Source organism: Mizuhopecten yessoensis, unplaced genomic scaffold, assembly GCF_002113885.1.
Source record: "Mizuhopecten yessoensis strain PY_sf001 unplaced genomic scaffold, ASM211388v2 scaffold6135_1, whole genome shotgun sequence".
NCBI classification, from domain to species: Eukaryota; Metazoa; Mollusca; class Bivalvia; order Pectinida; family Pectinidae; genus Mizuhopecten; species Mizuhopecten yessoensis.
In genome coordinates this window covers 2288267-2309023 of record NW_018406397.1, presented here as the reverse complement: position 1 = coordinate 2309023, position 20757 = coordinate 2288267, and the positions used below count along the sequence as shown (strand labels likewise).

The following is a 20757-nucleotide window of genomic DNA, read 5'->3' as shown; positions in this document are numbered from 1 at the left end:
ATGCTACTGGCCAAATATCATCACCCTGGGCATTTTGGTTATTGAGAAGAAGTTGTTTAAAGTTTTAAACATATTTGACCCCTGTGACCTTGAATATGGGTGAAGGTCATTCATTTGAACAAACTTGATAGCCCTTTATCTCAGCATGCTACTGGTTAAATATCATCACCCTGGGCATTTTCGTTATTGAGAAGAAGTTGTTTAAAGTTTTTAACATATTTGACCCCTCTGACCTTGAATATGGGTGTAGGTCATTCATTTAAACAAACTTTTTAGCCCTTCATCTCAGCATGCTACTGGCCAAATATCATCACCCTGGGCATTTTGGTTATTCAGAAGAAGTTGTTTAAAGGTTTTTTAAGACAATTGACCCCCGTGACCTTGAATATATTTGAAGGTCATTCAATTGAACAAACTTGGTAGCCCTTCCCCCAAGCATGCTACTGTCCAAATAACACCTCCCTGGACAGTTTGGTTATTGAGAAGAAGATGTTTAAAGTTTTTAACATATTTGACCCCTGTGACCTTGAAAATGGGTGAAGGTCATTAATTTTAACAAACTGTGTAGCCCTTCATCCCAGTTTGCTTCTGGCCAAATATCATTACCCTAGGCCTTTTGGTTATTAAGAAGAAGTCGTTTTTAAGTAAAATATTGACGCCGGACGACGGACGCCGCGCCACGGCATAAGCTCACTTGGCACTTCGTGCCAGGTGAGCTAAAAATCATAGATATTAATGCTCACAGTACATTTAAAATTTAACTGACAAACAGATAACTAAAATAAATAAGTTTGCAGACTGTCAGACCTAGCAGTGTACTTTCTCTTTCAAGTGTTAACACTCTCTTTGAAAATTTGAAAGCTGTGCCTTTACAAATGTTAAGAACTGAATGATTATTAATTACACTATATATCTGCTGTGTGAATTTAATGAATGGTAACTTCTGTGGACAAGTGACACTAGAGAAACTGTAAGTGAGCTCACAAAGATATATACCACCCCCACCCCCTCCACCCTCTTGCGCTTACAAGGTATCTTGAGCAAAAATTAAAGTTTCAAGGGCCACAACTTCTGTCAAATTAGTCGAATTACAAATTCTGTTCTCTATGCACAAATATACATATGATGTACTTTCACTATGTCAAGTTACCAAAAAATCCAACACACTGTTAAGGAGGTGTTCCGCTAACAAGGTTTCTAGAGCAAAAAGATTTTAAAGGCCATAACTCCAGGAAATATAGTCAAATTGTGAATTCCTTTCTTCATGCAGTATGTCTCAATACGATACAATTTAACTGTGTCAAGTTACAAAAAAATCCATCACACTGTTCGGGAGGAGTTGTGCTCAGGATCATGGATAGACGGACAGAATGATGGACGGGTTGATTCGTATATACCCGCGAAAACTTTTTTTACAGGAGGTATAATTATGATTTGGAATGTTATATATAAACAGCCTAGCAAATGACTACAGGATAAGTGTTAAGACTTGATAATTGTTGTGCCAATAGTGGTTGTATTTAGAGCCTTATAACTGTTCTTTCACAGATTGCAATCATCAAACTTACAAATGCATTCCACCAGTACAATTATTGTGCTTATATTGGTTGCAGCCATTCTATATATAGTCATTGTATTTTATATATAGCCATTATATATAGCCATTGTATTTTATATATAGCCATTGTATTTTATATATATAGTGGCCAAGTGGTTAAGGCGTCTGACATTCTGCTACCACTAGCCCTCAACCACTGGGTCGTGGGTTCGAGACCTACATGGGGCAGTCGCCAGGTACTGGCCATAGGTCGGTGGTTTTTCTCCGGGAACTCCGGCTCTCCTCCACCACTAAAATCTGGCAGGTCCTTAAATGACCTTAGCTGTTAATAGGACGTAAAACACAAACAAACCAAACCAGACCATGGTGCTTATAGGAATGTAACTTGCTCGTAAATCGGTCACAGCCATTGCACTTATTGACATTGTAAATAGACAGAGCTTATCCTAGCCATTATAACTTTGCAATTTTAATAGTTGCAGCTGTTGCTTAGACATTGCGATGGTGTCACATGATTGCTAGGACGACATCACCGTAATAACATCACCTCCGATCTTTAGGAATACAACTAGTGAGGCTAATGTCTTTACCTCGGGTCACCAGACAGAAAATCTTGTTCAGAACAGAGGTTATATATCTGTCTGGTGTTGCAGACTCTCGGAGACAAATCCTAGGGATTTGGCACAGCGGTGAGTCCCTAAAGCCAATCACATCTGTAATCAAGAAATTTTGCCACCAAACATACAAAGTCTTATTTCTGTAATACATCCTACCAACCATCAAGGTGGTTTAACCAAGCCAGTACAATCCTGAGGTTGGGCAGAAAGTGGAGGTACAGCCTCCATCAAACTCTCTATATAATTACACACAGAAGATGAAAGGTCCGCAACCTAATAACATTTCTGGAAAATAGTATTATGAAAAGGAGCTTTTCTTAATTACAGTCCACATCAATACTTGTAGGATAAGGTCACCATGGTAATGAGTGTTTCTAGGTCATGTAAGTATCACAGCTACAATGAGGAACGTCAATATTCCGACAGCATCGTTCTTACTCAGGTAACTACTGGATCAAAACAATAATTATCTTAAATCATAGGTAACCACAGGATCTAAGTGTCTAACATCACAAACCATAGGTAATGGCTTAATCTAAAACACAGTGACAGGTTAACATTGAATGACCCACCACGTCGTAATGAAGAAATTATTCTGCAGATGAAAACTATAAAGAGAAGGGACATATCATTCATTAAAATTGTCAAAATCAAAATCAGTAACTAGACCACAACAATCCAAAGTGGTAGTTATTTGTACCTTATCAGTAAAGTACATAAGCAGCAATGTTTTGGAATATATCTATAAATGTAAAAGGGGCATAACTCTAATCAAAATTCAAATACTAATCAACTGCAAGTGCACAATAACAAGGTACGTAGGTACAAATCGTGACTACAAAATTTTATTGAAACGTTGGTTTAGAAGGTAATCTTCCTTATTCTCTGGTGACTGCTAAAAACAAGCAACTCCTTCAAAAACAGGTTAGACTTGTAGACACTGGGCAAATCAGCAGTTCCTCTAGGAGGACAGAAGTTTCCAATCAGAATTGGAACTAATGAACTTTTGTTGAAGATGACCTTTCATTCCTGACTATCAGAATAAAACTATCTTTAAGTATGGTAAGCAGCAGAACTTTGCCTATTATGTATAAAATAAAATCAGAAGGGGGAGCTGCTCCCAACTAAAATGTCAAAGTTAATAAATAACAAGTAATTAGTTACCTCAGGTACATATTAAATGGACAAAGTTTCATAAATATTGTTGAGAAAATACATTGTAGGCATCTGAGTGTCTCAGACAAACTTTTAACCTCAGACAGACGGACCAACACACTGATACCAGTATTTATCATCACATACCAATGGTAAAACAAACTGATACCAGTATATACCATCACATACCACTAGTAAAGCTGATACCAGTATATACCATCACATAACACTAGTAAAGCTGATACCAGTATATACCATATCACATACCACTAGTAAAGCTGATACCAGTATATACCATATAACATACCACTGGTAAAGCTGATACCAGTATATACCATCACATACCACTAGTAAAGCTGAGAGCACTATATACCATATCACATACCACTGGTAAAGCTGAAACCAGTATATATCATCACATACCAATGGTAAAACAAACTGATACCAGTATAAACCATCACAATCCACTAGTAAAGCTGATACCAGTATATTTCATCACATACCAATGGTAAAACAAACTGATACCAGTATAAACCATCACATACCACTAGTAAATCTGATACCAGTATATACCATCACATACAACTAGTAAAGCTGATACCAGTTTATACCATCACATACCACTAGTAAAGCTGATACCAGTATATACCATCACATACCACTAGTAAAGCTGATACCAGTATATACCATCACATACCACTAGTAAAGCTGATACCAGTATATACCATCACATACCACTAGTAAAGCTGATACCAGTACATACCATCACATACCACTAGTAAAGCTGATACCAGTATAAACCATCACATACCACTAGTAAAGCTGATACTAGTATATACTATCACATACCACTAGTAAAGCTGATACCAGTATATACCATCACATACCACTAGTAAAGCTGATACCAGTATATACCATCACATACCACTAGTAAAGCTGATACCAGTATATACCATCACATACCACTAGTAAAGCTGATACCAGTATATACCATCACATACCACTAGTAAAGCTGATACCAGTATATACCATCACATACCACTAGTAAAGCTGATACCAGTATATACCATCACATACCACTAGTAAAGCTGATACCAGTATATACCATCACATACCACTAGTAAAGCTGATACCAGTATATACCATCACATACCACTAGTAAAGCTGATACCAGTATATACCATCACATACCACTAGTAAAGCTGATACCAGTATATACCATCACATACCACTAGTAAAGCTGATACCAGTATATACCATCACATACCACTAGTAAAGCTGATACCAGTATATACCATCACATACCACTAGTAAAGCTGATACCAGTATATACCATCACATACCACTAGTAAAGCTGATACCAGTATATACCATCACATACCACTAGTAAAGCTGATACCAGTATATACCATCACATACCACTAGTAAAGCTGATACCAGTATATACCATCACATACCACTAGTAAAGCTGATACCAGTATATACCATCACATACCACTAGTAAAGCTGATACCAGTATATACCATCACATACCACTAGTAAAGCTGATACCAGTATATACCATCACATACCACTAGTAAAGCTGATACCAGTATATACCATCACATACCACTAGTAAAGCTGATACCAGTATATACCATCACATACCACTAGTAAAGCTGATACCAGTATATACCATCACATACCACTAGTAAAGCTGATACAAGTATAAACCATCACATAACACTAGTAAAGCTGATACCAGTATATACCATCACATACCACTAGTACAGCTGATACCAGTATATTTCATCACATACCAATGGTAAAACAAACTGAGACCAGTATAAACCATCACATAACCCTAGTAAAGCTGATACCAATATATACCATATCACATACCACTGGTAAAACTGAAACCAGTATATATCATCACATACCAATGGTAAAACAAACTGATACCAGTATATACGATCACATAACACTAGTAAAGCTGATCCCAGTATCTACCATCACATACCACTAGGAAAACTGATACCAGTATATACGATCACATAACACTAGTAAAGATGATACCAGTATATACCATAACAAATACCACTAGTAAAGCTGTTACCAGTGTATACCATCACATACCAATAGTAAAGCTGATACCAGTTTATACCATCACATACCACCAGTAAAGCTGATACCAGTTTATACCATATCACATACCACTGGTAAAGCTGAAACCAATATATATCATCACATACCAATGGTAAAACAAACTGATACCAGTATAAACCATCACATTCCACTAGTAAAGCGGATACCAGTATATACCATAGCACATACCGCTAGTAAAGCTGATACCGGTATATACCATCACATACCACCAGTAAAGCTGATACCAGGATAAACCATCACATACCACTAGAAAAGCTGATACAAGTATATACCATCACATAACGCTAGTAAAGCTGATACAAGTATAAACCATCACATTCCACTAGTAAAGCGGATACCAGTATATACCATCTCCCATACCACTGGTAAAGCTGAAACCAATATATATCATCACATACTACTAGTAAAGCTGATACCAGGATAAACCATCACATACCACTAGAAAAGCTGATACAAGTATAAACCATCACATAACCCTAGTAAAGCTGATACCGGTATATACCATCACATACCTCTAGTAAAGCCGATACCAGTATATCCCATATCACATACCACTGGTAAAGCTGAAACCAGTATATATCATCACATACCACTAGTAAAGCTGATAGCACTATATACCATCACATACCACTAGTAAAGCTGATACCAGTATATACCATCACATACAACTAGTAAAGCTGATACCAGTATATACCATCACATACCACTAGTATAGCTGATACCAGTATATCCCATCACATACCACTAGTAAAGCTTATACCAGTATATACCATCACATACCACTAGTAAAGCTGATACCAGTATATACCATATCACATACCACTGGTAAAGCTTATACCAGTATATACCATCACATACCACTAGTAAAGCTGATACCAGTATATACCATCAGATACCACTAGTAAAGCTGAAACCAGTATATATCATCACATACCACTAGTAAAGCTGATACCAGTATATACCATCACATACCACTAGTAAAGCTGATACCAGTATATACCATCACATACCACTAATAAAGCTGATACCAGTATATACCATCAGATACCACTAGTAAAGCTGATACCAGTATATACCATCACATACCACTAATAAAGCTGATACCAGTATATACCATATAACATACCACTGGTAAAGCTGATACCAGTATATACCATATCACATACCACTAGTTAAGCTGATACCAGTATATACCATATAACGTACCACTGGTAAAGCTGATACCAGCATATAGCATCACATACCACTAGTAAAGCTGATACCAGTATATACCATCACACAGCGATGGCAAAGATGGCAAAAAGTCAACGCAGGCAATATAAATACCAAACACAGACACAGCATCACCATAAAAACTGTCACTGCACAATTTCACCACACCAGCAAAATAAACTACAAATTCTAAATCTCCAACTATCTATCAGCACACAGATATATTCTATTTTGCACTGTTAAGTACTACAATAAGGCACACACAAAAATATCTCCGAAGAAAGAATCCAAATTAACATAAATTATTTACAGCCTGAGACAGTGCCAGGATTTAAAATCTTGTCCCACACACTTACCTTTGTACTGCCATCCCAGCTGAGGATGCTTACAGAAGTGATTTGCTGCCCATTCTAGTGTATATGTCAGCTACACACACCAGGTTCAATAGACAACTTCTGTTTTGGCTTGCAATGCTTAAGCTTGTGCCAATAACTATAATTCACGATAGCCACATTGGAAACTGGCTTCAGCTTTTTCGACTACCTGACAAAGTCCAGACAACTTGCTTAGGGATCATATCACCAAACTGAGCTGGCATAAAGCTTAGTTTGGTAGCAGTCCCTGGAACCGATATATAGTGATATTGAGGCATATGATATCTATTTAGCTAGAGTAGTTGAATTCGCAGGGACAAAAATCCATCATCTTTCTGAAGATGGAGGGAATGTTCAGTTTAATGGATGTTTTATGGCTGTTTTAGCACTGATATTATTCTTCCTAAAGTAAATCTGGTAGACTGTCTCCTGCCGTATAAACACTTACAGAAAACACCTAATGCATGAAACATATAAACACAGATATTTCAAGTGAAGCTGTCAGACACAATGTCCCTGCACTTGGCTGCAGCAGTGTGCATGCACACCTTTTTAGACCAATATTCTAGCTGCGAATTCTCTAAAGGGAATATCATTTCTGAATTTGAAATTTTTAACAAGCTGCAATCTGCAAGCAAAGCCCTTATAAGGAACATAACTTGAACCGTGACTTATAATAACTATAGATAATGACAATTTAGATTCAGGAATAAATCCTCCTCCTCCTCAAAGCCAATGTATCTAATAGCTTCAATCGGAAGTGTAATCACAGCACTGCTCTCCTTAAGTGAAAGCCTATTTCAGTAAGGAAGCTCCTCCATCTGACCAACAGTTTTCACCATGACAACCACGGCAACTGCCTTCAGGACCGCAATAACCTTAACTTGATTACTTTATATTCATAAATAATGTGTCCAGAAATCTTGACAGTTATTAAAGAAATTCACCGAAAAAACTTGGGCCAAATAAAATTAATAACTTGGTTCTCTGGCCAATTTTTTTCAAAATAGATGCAGCAGGGCGGTATTTTTTTTCCCCATTTTACATGGCAAAAACAAGACGAGGGCGATTTTTTTTTATTGTGTAGTTTGTAAAACGTTCATTGTGGACATTACCTTGTCTTATTATAATTGTGTTATGACCCGTCATAGAGCAAGACTCCAAAAATCCCCCCACGATGTTCCAGACGAGAATCACGAACCCCCTATTCCTTATTTGTACCGAAATTAGCGCAATTTGTACACAAGACTAATAAGTCATAATCATTTTAACACTTGCCTGTATCTCAATCCTTACCTTTATTCAAACGTTTTCGGGATTTGGGGGACTAACGAGTAAAAACAACATGCGGACCAATTTTCCAGATTTTTTTAAAGATGGCGGCTGGCGCATTCACAATTATTTTTTTTTATTACTTTCACAATAAAATCGGCAATGCGCAAGGTGCCATGAAATGCGCGTGGGGTGGGCCTAAGAACCGAGTAATCATTTTTTTTTTGGCCTTATCAAGAACATATTTTTATCTTAAAATGATGAAAATCCATTAAAAGAAATTGGAAAATATGTTTCAAATACTTCAAAACATACAAAAAAAATTGTAAGGAATTTTTTAATTCTTCATTTTTTATAAAAAAAATAAATTATACGAAGAGAGCTAAAGCCATTAGTTTGTTCCCGTGTAGTTGTATGTGGATCATTATCTCCTGTAGATAAGTGAGGACATGTACGTATTAGTGTAGTTGTATGTGGATCATTATCTCCTGTAGATAAGTGAGGACATGTACGTATTACAGTTGTTACAGGAAACACTCTAACTCCGCACATAAAGCCACTGACATTGACTAATTACACACAATTAGCCTGTATATCAGCCATTATAACTGAAGCAATAACTTAAACGATATATTTCCACATGCGACAGAGAAAGCCTATCGTAAAACACAACATCCTAACTACCCTTACAAGGCCATACAGCATTGTTTTGAACTTCAATTTCAGTGTATCTGATAGTGCTGTGGCGTCAGGTAGATTCTCATATACAAAATCCTTTGCACAGGAAAATAAACATGTCTGCTATGCATTATACATATTTACTGATTAACTATGTAGATATTGCTGTAATATGTGATAAACGGCTCGTGCAATATAATCAACAATCTCAGCCAATATCGGAATTGTTACACAAAGTCGGCCAATATTGAAAAAATATGTATTGGCCCAGTTATTAGGCCTCGGTCAGTCATATTGGCCCTTTGCCGCAATATGACAGACCTCGGCCTAATAACTAGGCCAATATGGAATTAGCTAATTATTAACCCTATAATAAAGATACAAATGTATATATACGGTTCAGAGCCTTACCAAATTAATATCAAGTTTTGTTATAGTAAAAATGTCAACACTTCATATAATCAAGATCAATGTCTTATATCTATATAGCCAAGGGTCAACCTTTCATAAAGTCTGAAATATATACCAAGGGTCAATATCTGATACGGTCCAGTGGCGGTTCCAGAGGTTTTTTTGGTGCTTCAGGAAACCCCCCAACCTGAGAATTTTCTTTTAAAAAAAAAATTCTGCCATATACTTATTCCAATTAAAGATGGAACCCATTTTTACAGCCATTATGATCCTTATCATAATAAAAGGTCTCTGGATCTGCCACTGCGGTCATACACCTTTACCAAGGGTCAACATTTTACATGGTGTTCACCTAAAGCCAAAGGTAAACCTTTTTACTGCCTGAAATTTATACCAAGGGTCAACCAGTTTTAAAACAGCCTTCATCTATAGCCAAGGATCAACTTTTTTTCAGTCTGAAACCTATACCAAGGGTCAACCTTTTTAGTCTAAAATCTATACCAAGGATCATTATGTACAGTCTGAAATCTTAATACAAAAGGGTCATCATGTACAGTCTGAAATCTATACCAAGGGTAAACCATTTTTACAGTCTGAAATCTATACCAAGGGTTAACCATTTTTACATTCTGGTATCTATACCAAGGGTCAACATTTTTACATTCTGAAATCTATACCAAGGGTCAACATTTTTTTACAATCTCAAATACATACCAAGGGTCAACATTTTTACATTCTGAAATAAATACCAAGGGTCAACATTTTTACAGTCTGAAATAAATACCAAGGGTCCATCAATTTTACAGTCTGAATTCTATAACAAGGGTCAACATTTTTACAGTCTGAAATAAATACCAAGGGTCAACATTTTTACAGTCTGAAATTAATACCAAGGGTCAGCCACTTTTACAGTCTGAAATCTCTAACAAGGGTCAACATTTTTATATTCTGAAATTTATACCAAGGGTTGCCATCTTACAGGGTCTTACGTTGATACCAAGTCATCTTATGATGTTAGGGTCAAAGTCTAAAGTTTACATATAATAGCTATGGAGATAGCTAACAGGACAAGGAAAGGTTGAAAATGCATGGCTGAAAGTATAAATAAGCCTATCTGTATCAGGCTCATCAACCCAACCTATTTAGTATGTCTGCAGCGTTCTGTTCTATTCAATAGGTTTTTTTCTTTTGCCAGTGAAACATAAAAGCCCTGAATCTTATATAACCTGTGTCGAGTCATACTTTTCTCCGACAAGTTTTGTAATGTCTGTCATCTGATCCATGCCAAATGTTTATTCACCCTTATTTATTGACATTTACCTTCCATCAATATCATTATATCAAAGTTACCTAATGTCAGTTATATTCATTCTACCTATTTATTGACATTTAGCTTTCATCAATACCATTTCATTCAAGTTACCCAATTTCAGTTGGCTCTTTGTATGTTCAATTTGTATACAAAAATCAATAATTCACAATAAGAAGTCGGTCATTGCACGCAGAGCTATAAATCTGCCGTGTGTACAGTGTTTGTGTTTGCCATTAGGTGTTAAGTATCATGTAGAGGTGTTTCAATGAGGTCTACAGTTGCGATAATGCGCAGACAATAATACCAGTGGTGCATTAGGGCTACAGCACATAGTAACGTATAATTGAGTATCACGAGACGTATCGGAGAACATATAATTGTGCGGTAAGGCATCATATCATTGGGCATGAAATATTGCGGTTTGCTTCACTATCAAACATCATGTTGTAGTGACGTTTTGGCGTACAGCACAGGGACATTTAATCATGGGGTATTGGGGTCAGGGTCACGGTAGGGACGCATCAGGACAGGGATCGTCACAGACATCAGTCTGTATGTATAACTTCACACGACAAGTATAAACTCTCTAGAGGTAGAGCATGACATCACTACATGGTCTGCAATCAATTTACTCAAGTCAATTTACATTTTGCTGGTCTAGTGTTTCACAACTATAAACTAATATAGTTAAAATATAATCAATAAGACTACAACAGAAATCATAGACCAGGACATAATACCAATATGATAGGGCGATTTTTCCAGGTTATATATTAATACATGTTTATAAGGTCACCATCACAAGCTGGATAAACTAGGAACACTCATTAACGAAAAAGTGTGTGGTATTTAATAACATTTGCTGGGATCCCTGGATTCAAATGGTAAGCTGTCAGACAAGATTCAAATAAAACAAGTACCGGACACATGGGAAGGACAAATCACACTTTGATCACCAGTAATGATGACTCTAGTGAAGGATCATAATGGCTGTAAAAATGGGTTCCATCTTTAATTGGAATAAGTATATGGCAGAAACACTTCACCAAAGACGAATGTCAAAGGTTAAAGGTCAAGACAAATCATACAGTGGCAAACAGACCAGACATGATATATGGTATAGACACTGACCACCAAACAAACATAACGGAAAATAATTGAGGCAGCTGGTCAACGGTCAAACAGCAAAGATATATAGATATAGATATATAGAGCAAACAATATCACTATACAACAAAACCTTGACCTCTATATACTGGACTGACATACATATGGGTTCAGAGGTCACTTTTACAAAGGGGAAGCTTGGCTGGGGCTAACTTACAGAGGGAAAGGGCCATGGTCAACTAAGGTGTGGAAGGTCAAGGGTCAAGCTATATACAGAGCAGCATCTAATTACCTGAGAATAAATTCTACAACAGTTTGCTGTTGGGGAGGAGCAGCGTCTATCTCGGCCTTGGATGTAGTTGTCACCGCCTGACTGCTATTGGCACTACAGAATTGAGTGAGTAACAGAAACAGTGAGAAACGGTCTAACGTTCCGTATCACATATATATCAATTGTATCTATAAGTCACTGGTAAACACAGGAATATCTGGAGCTTCTCTACTAGGTATTGGTAAACATAGACATATAAATGTGTAACTCTAATAGTCATTGGTAAACACAGGAGTATCTGGAGCTTCTCTACTAGTTATTGGTAAACATAGACATATAAATGTGTAACTCTAATAGTCATTGGTAAACACAGGAATATCCTGAGCTTCTCTACTAGTTATTGGTAAACATAGACATATAAATGTGACTCTAATAGTCATTGGTCACCAGAACAAAAGGCCCCATAAGCCTGTATCACTCACCAGTAATTCATGTCAATACTCTATACCTTAGGGGTCTTTGTTGGAATATTTAAACTTTTCTTTTCATGTTTAAAGTTTATCAATATTATTTATTTAAGCAAACTTGGTAGTTCATTACAGCAGTACTACAGAACAAGTGTTCTTAATCTAGGCCTTAAAGACCTTTAGGAGTTGTTGCTTTATTTGTTCTTCATAAATGCACTTTGTGACCTTGAAAAAGGGTCAAGGTCTATCATTGGAACACTATAATCCAAAGCATGCTACAGGCTGAATATCATGACCCTGGGCCTCTTGGTTATTGACAGGAGAAGTTATTTGATGTAGATTCTTACATATCTGATCCCTGTAACAATGTAAGACTATCAAAGCCATTCAAAAACTCTGATAGCCCAATTCATCCCAGCATGTTACTGGCCAAATATCACATAAAAGTTTTCACAAGTTAAACCCTGATGATGTTGAAAGTGGGTCAAGGTCATTTTATTTGAACACGACATGACATGACAGTATTTGCATACCGATTGCAGAATATAATCACCCTTGGTCTCTTCCTTGTTAAGCAGAATGCCTAAATAGATTAAATTCCTTTCACCTTGAATATCTGTCAAGGTTATTTTTCATCCCAGCATACTACTGGACAACTATAATTACCCTTAATCTATTGGCCATTATAAAGATTAAGTTTAAATATTTCAACAAATTTGAAATTTTTCATGTTGAATGTGTTTGGAAGAAGTACGTTGATTAAATTAAAATGTTAACAGTGATGAGACAGACGGCAAGAGTCGCACCATGGCATAAGTTCAGTGGCCATTTTGACTAAGTGGACTGGATATCTAGTGTAGCTCTACAAGTCATAGATAAACAGAATTACTTAGTGGAACTACTACAATGATTGGTAAACACACAAATACCTAGGGTGCCTCCTATATTTATTGGTAAACAAATAGAATATTGTATTCACTGTGACTTTATTAATAATTGTTGCTAACAAAGCTGTACCTGATACCTCTGGAAATCAAAGTAATACAATGAATAAGTAAACTTTCAAATCTCTTACACTAATTGTTACCTTAGATTTATTATGAAAAGTTTAACTCATTCACCCCTGAAGACACACATGAACTCTTCCAATTCAAAGGTTGGAATAGTTTATTATGAAAGTTCAGGGGTGAATGAGTTAACATTAATACAAAACGGATTAAAATCAATCATTAACATGATATTTGTTAAACAAGTATTTGTCTAAAATTGAATGTGGAAGATGTAGTCGTTCTAAAATTGAAAATTGAAAGACCTAGTTCTGAATTGTAACATTAGCAAAATCATTTTATGATAGAATTGTATCAGTTTTCTTTCGGAAATGTTTAGTTAATTTATACCTGCAAATATTAATGTCTTTCCACTGCAACAATGGCAGAATGATTTACAAGTTCAAAGTAGAGATTCCATAAAACTATCAATGAATAATGCAAAAAAACATTAAACAAATTGAATCTCTCAGCTTTTTGTACCATATCATTTGACTATCTGTCATTAACGTAACCTCGCCTTAGCAATAAAAATGTCATCTATTCATCATAACAAAAATCAAACATCAATTTGCTATCTGAAATACTAATGCTATTTTGAGGTTGTAATATATTGTCTGAACAATTCCAGGAATCACGTTTATGAGAATCTAATATTGCCTATAACCCTTTGGATATTTCTTGGAATAATGCTTGATGCAAAACCAATGACGTTCCCTGTTCTAATGCTACAACGAAGGTTGCCTCACATGGACAAATCAAAACGAAGCCTGCTTCAACAACCTAACAACCAAACCATCTGTGAAATTCTATTTCGAGGGCTTATTTGCGACTTTGAGGAAAGTCGGAGAAATGCAATTTCCTTGTCCTTAATGCTATATCCTGAACTGTATGGTAATCTTTGTAGCGTTACAGTACAACATATCCTATACACACACAGCATGACAGGTTTTACATCATTGTGTACCAGGATATCAAGGTACACTCACATAAACACTCATCTAGATATAATGGCCTCTTGATCGACCTGGTATAACTCACAAAAGCCTTACGACAAATTTCCAAAGCTATTAACTATCATGAAAACACTGTTTTTCTTCCACTGCATTGTAACTGATAACCTGCATTTCCACTAACCAATAAGTAACTGGTAACTACTAATTCTTTAACCAATAACTGATAACCTGCATTTCCACTAACCAATAAGTAACTGGTAACTACTAATTCTTTAACCAATAACTGATAACCTGCATTTCCACTAACCAATAAGTAACTGGTAACTACTTTTTCTTTAACCAATAAATGATAACCTGCATTTCCACTAACCAATAAGTAACTGGTAACTACTGATTCTTTAACCAATAACAGATAACCTGCCTTTCCACTAACCAATAAGTAACTGGTAACTAATAATTCTTTTAACCAATAACAGATAACCTGCCTTTTCACTAACCAATAAGTAACTGGTAACTACTGATTCTTTAACCAATAACAGATAACCTGCCTTTCCACTAACTAATAAGTAACTGTTAACTAATAATTCTTTAACCAATAACAGATAACCTGCCTTTTCACTAACCAATAAGTAACTGGTAACTACTAATTCTTTTAACCAATAACAGAGAACCTTCCTTTCCACTTATCAATAAGTAACTAGAAACACTTATTATTTAACCAATAACAGATAACCCTTCTTTTCACTAACCAATAAGTAACTGGTAACTACTAATTCTTTAACCAATAACAGATAACCCTCCTTTTCACTAACCAATAAGTAACTAGAAACTACTTATTCTTTAACCAATAACAGATAACCTGCCATTTCACTAACCAATAAGTAACTGGGAACTACTTATTCTTTAACCAATAACAGATAACCTGCCTTTCCACTAACCAATAAATAACTGGTAACTACTCATTCTTTAACCAATAATAAATAACCCTCCTTTCCACTAACTAGTTAGTAACTAGTAACTACTCATTCTTTAACAAATATTAAATAACCCTCCTTTCCACTTACTAATAAAGTAATGAGTATATAACCTTCTTTTTTACTTTATTAAATGATAACCTTTCTATCCAGTAAATGATAAATGTCATATTTAGTTTCAATCAATGAGTAGCCCTATTATTCATAACCAATAAATTGCTAATAACCTGTTGGATTAACTAATACGTATCTGAAAACCTACGTATCTGCTTTCTAATGAATAACTAGCTACCTTTACCTAAACAATAAAGTAGATGATAATGCTCCTATTCACTAACCTGAATAAGTGACTGCTTCGTGTGTTCTTTATTTTCTGTAGGATTTTTTTTTTTTTTTTTTTTAATATATCCTTAATTTTCATTTCAATTTACTAAAACATGATTTGTTAATATTAGACCTTGTGACTGTATAGAGACATTGCTTACCTTCCGGTGTTAAGACACCAGGCCATGGTGAGTTATTATTGTCCACGGAGGGTCCCACCTTCTTACATGATCCTCAAACGACAAGTAACCCTACAACCAAAGGGCACTCACACATGCATGCACACACGCGCCAGGATGTCACGACACTGCACAGGAAAGCTCTGTTACTCCAGCTTTCATCTCCTTAAGCATTTACCTAAATATTGTCATGGCCTGTGTCTGCGCGTCTTACATTACGAAACAGCTACGGAAGGTGAGTGACGATCTGATCCTGACTGATGTCCCGAGGTGACTGTGCAATCAAGTCGTAGGCCAAAGTGCCTCACAACACAAGGCTCCGAGTAAATACCTACTAGTTACTGTCACCGATACTAATCCTGGGGACACCTTACCACATCAATGCCACAGTGCGGTGTGCATGTTGCTGTGGCCCAGCCTGGTCAGTGGTCAGTTAAATTTTGCAGTGATATAAAGCAGCCGTGTGCCTGTCACTGAATACTATTGATCAGGGGAGAAATGACAATACTTGTGCCAACATTCACAATCAATCCTATCTTCCTTCCAGCTTTTTCAAAAAAACAAAGTCACGTTAGCATCTGTTATTTAGTCAATAGTTAAATGAATGGCTGAACTATTTTGATGCTGACTCTTGTGTAAACATTTGTGTCATCAGTTTGGGGTATAACAGGCTTCTGGTTAGTTTACGGACCTCCACAGCAGACTTAAATAAACAAGTCCTCATGACATGAGTTCTAGCGGCACAACAACAATCGTTAAAAATATTGTAGGATTGTCGAATTTTTAAGACTGAAAGTGATATAGCATTTTCTTATTGTCCATTGATCCGTTTGATGAGTCAACACTTGAGGCATTAACTGATAGAACTATCACTTATAAGTGACTGTAATGGTAATGACATCAAGGCACGGAACAAATACTCCCCGCCTTCCACGGACAGCAACGGCCACAACCAAAATTGATTATGAAAAATCTCTGTACTATTTCATCATTAATGGAGCCTGCCTGATAGAATTAATGACTTAACCTCTTCGTTTAAACAGTATTCTGATTTCTTTAATGTCAGAAATGATAACCTTATGTAAGATGCATAAAAACAAAATTTCAAGATAACATTTCCAGCTGGTCTCTGACCCTGGTTTGGTGCTGAAAACACAACAGCTTGTCTCTGACCTCCTGGTTTGGTGCTGAAAACACAACAAGACTCGTAAGAGGTTTCAAACAGCGCGATAACAGCTCTAGATATAGGGTGACCCATAAAATGAGATTAGTCAATTCGATTTACCTCGTTATCTATCGATCCTAGCTCACTTTTTAGTTACACAAAATACAAATTACATCTAAAGAGAACTGCTGCAGTTAGGTTTCTGTAATTTGAAAATTGACCACCTATAAGTCAGTGTAAGGAAGATGTTAAGGCAGGCTCACAAACAAGACCTCATCAAGTACCTACAGTATATAGGCCTACACTGTCCATGAACACACTAAATTATTTCTGAATCTGACCATATTGGTTTTGTCCACCTAGCAGCTCTCAGTAATAAAGTAAAACTGTATAATGATTAACTCAGTGCAACGAGGGAGGGGTACTTCGCATGCCAGCGTAGGATTCCAAATCACTGCCTCGATCTTTTCCAACGATCCGTTTTTTCTCACAACTCTCTGAAATGATTGGCTGTAAATCATTTCCCCTTCATTTGATTTATTGATTTCATATTTGCATGCATGCATCATATCAATTGTACCATTTCAGTGCCTCCTGATGCAACGTCTGCCACGGACCTGAGCAGCCGGTAACATTATATTTAGTGGTTGTACTTTACCCTAGCAATAGTACAGTCCTGCCATGCTAATCCATTTTATCTTTCTTATAAAATTACAAAAGATTTCTGATTCTGATATTTTTCTTTTTCAGATAATCATGGCATTATACGATTACTCAGGCATTTTAAAAACAATTATACATGGTTGCAGTAGTCAGAGATTTTGAAAGCGAAATAAACAAAATGGCTTTTCCGTTCTAGTAGGCATCAATTGGATGAGATCCAGTTACAATCGGCAGATTTTTTTGCTAACTATTTAACAGCTGAATTGTAATGACGAAGCAATATTGGATTCTCAATTGGATTTCAAATGAAAATCAATTAGCCTTACGACAATGATTTTTTTCCTAATAAATCCAGACCCATTACACAATTACTGGACCCTAATTATATCAAAAAGTTTTACTGGATCCAGTAAAAAAAAGAAAATAAGGAAAATGAGCTTGTCATAGTGACGTCTTTCTCTTTAGACAAAATTTATCTAGAATCCTAACCTTATTTTATGGTTTTATTATCAATAAACAATATCTAATGATGATATCAGTTATTTATCAAGGTTAACCTGGGGCTATTGTAGAGCACCTTTCATTGGTTTATTTCTGCCACATTTTTCAAAAATCAATGAAAAAATCCCCAAACCATGTGGTTTTTTGTGTGTGATATTTTCCAGAAGTTACTAAGGCTATAAGGCTTCGTCAGAACAGATATGGACTAGAAAATGTCTGTAAGACATAAATGCCCCCCGCTGCCATGTGAAATTAGTTTCAGTGTTCTATAAAAAGTTACAACCACTTTGATCTTGATACCCTGAAACATGCACACACACAGTAACTACACTTAAAGTTGCTAGGTTGATTTTAATATTCATATTGGTTTTTTGTATGTTATTACCATCCTGAAACACAAGGATGTCAGAGGTATACCCATACTTGCATGACCTTTATATAAAGTTTGACCAAAATCCGTGAAAGAATGATGAAGTTGCTAAGTGTTTAAATTGAATCAGTTGATGATTTTCTATATATAGCAACAGTGACCTTGGCCTTGACATACATGTGACGGGATGCGACGCGACGCGACGGGACGGGACGGGACGAACATGGGCAACACTATATGCCCCTTCATTTTATGGCAGGGGCATATAAAGTCACTGATGGAACCACATTTCCAGACAAAAAAAAATAGTATAACAACCATGACTCAGACTGTCATGGATTTGGGCACATCATCATACACTACGAGTGTAAATAACACTTCAGCACACAAATCGAACACATCTGTGATTGGATCTGGTAGTTCGATATATTGACTGACCACCGTCCAGCAGCAGTTATGGCTTTCAGATCGACAAGCATCCTACAATTTACCACTTAACACTAATAATTAGTGGACAACACAAGGCCGTATATCACACTGGGGTGAACCATACATCAAAACAAGCCCTATATCACTATTATCTGTTGTCTTGGTCAGTTAGGCTAGCACCCTTAAATGTAAATAGCCCAACAAGACTCATACACCAAAATAAGGATTGACCTTCATTTTGATTGTGTATACGATAGTTAAACCGAAATGTAAGTGATCGATGTCTGAAGAGACATGGGCGTTGGAAGTCGGACAGTAGCTGGGCGGCAGTTTTTTTGGTTTAAGATGGGGAAGGAGGTTTTTGAATAACAGATAGCGAGTTCTGTTAACGAATGTCCCGGGTATATAGAACATCTGTATTTTGTATGTATCATGTATATTTCTGCAATATTAAGCGCCTAAGGCTAGACAGCAAACGGATATTTGTAGTGCTTTTACATGAGCGGAGAGAAGACTATCTATTGTCTTTGCTAGTTAGGCTAGCACCCTTAAATGTAAATAGTCCAACAAGACTCATATACCCAAATAAGAATTGACCTTCGTTTTGATTGTGTATACGATAGTAGCGCTCCATAACGAATATGTTTGTTGACAAATATCTACATCGAAAATGTGTTTAAATGCTGTACAAAGAAAGAGTGCTAGGATAACACATTTACAGTGAATCTACATCTATATATGAGTAAATTCAGAAAATATGCAGTGAACAATGCTATTTTTCATCTTTGGATAGCCTTTTTTCTGCGTATATGTGAATTTTAAAATAAGACAGTCTTGAAAAGAGGCGATATCCAACCAAATTCTCTGAAGGGCATTACAAGTTAGTCAGCTTGGAGAATGAGCCTTGGATTCCTCACTTAAACAGGAAATAAGCCACAGCTTATTACCGAGATTTTAGGGTATACAATATCTACACTTCTGGTCCAATAAGCTAAATCTATAACCCATGATTTATACACAACAAAAACGATGAAACAACAGTTTACCTGTTTATTACAATTCGGGATATTTAAATGAGGCAGACAGCAAGATAAAAAGAAAATACAAACTTATACTTTGGCGTATCAGGGGCTACTCACTCAACACAATAAGCTAACTATATACAGTACTACAAAAACAAACGTGTACTGACGAGGTAGCCTCCTAAGCAAAGAAAGAGGCCACAAGGAAAAACAAAAAATATATTCTCAGTAATATATTTTCAGTAGGCCAGACAACTCTTGAGCGATTCAAGACAGGCCAAATGTAAATATCTAGTGAAACGTTCTTGAGCGATTCAAGACAGTATACATGTAGATATCTAGAGCAAACCCTTGAGCGATTCAAAAGCTGCATATAAGATAGAACGTTCTTGAGCGATTCAAGACAGTATACATGTAGATATCTAGAGCAAACCCTTGAGCGATTCAAGAGCTGCATATAAGATAGAACGTTCTTGAGCGATTCAAGACAGTATACATGTAGATATCTAGAGCAAACCCTTGAGCGATTCAAGAGCTGCATATAAGATA

At 36.3% G+C, this 20757-nt stretch overlaps 1 protein-coding gene across 3 annotated transcripts in view; it reads right to left on the bottom strand.

Annotated features, from left to right (window-relative positions):
* Window positions 1–20757, bottom strand: part of LOC110451585 (synaptotagmin-7-like) — a 276219-nt gene that overhangs the window by 155035 nt on the left and 100427 nt on the right. Inside the window, exon 1 of one of the 3 annotated variants that reach the window (XM_021499696.1) lies at window positions 16041–16997. The exons of the other annotated variants lie outside the window; for them this stretch is intronic. Coding sequence (XP_021355371.1) covers window positions 16041–16066 — 26 coding nt within the window. The 5' untranslated portion in view covers window positions 16067–16997. Of the gene's footprint in view, window positions 1–16040; window positions 16998–20757 lie in introns of those variants that run through there. 3 annotated transcript variants of the gene reach the window in all.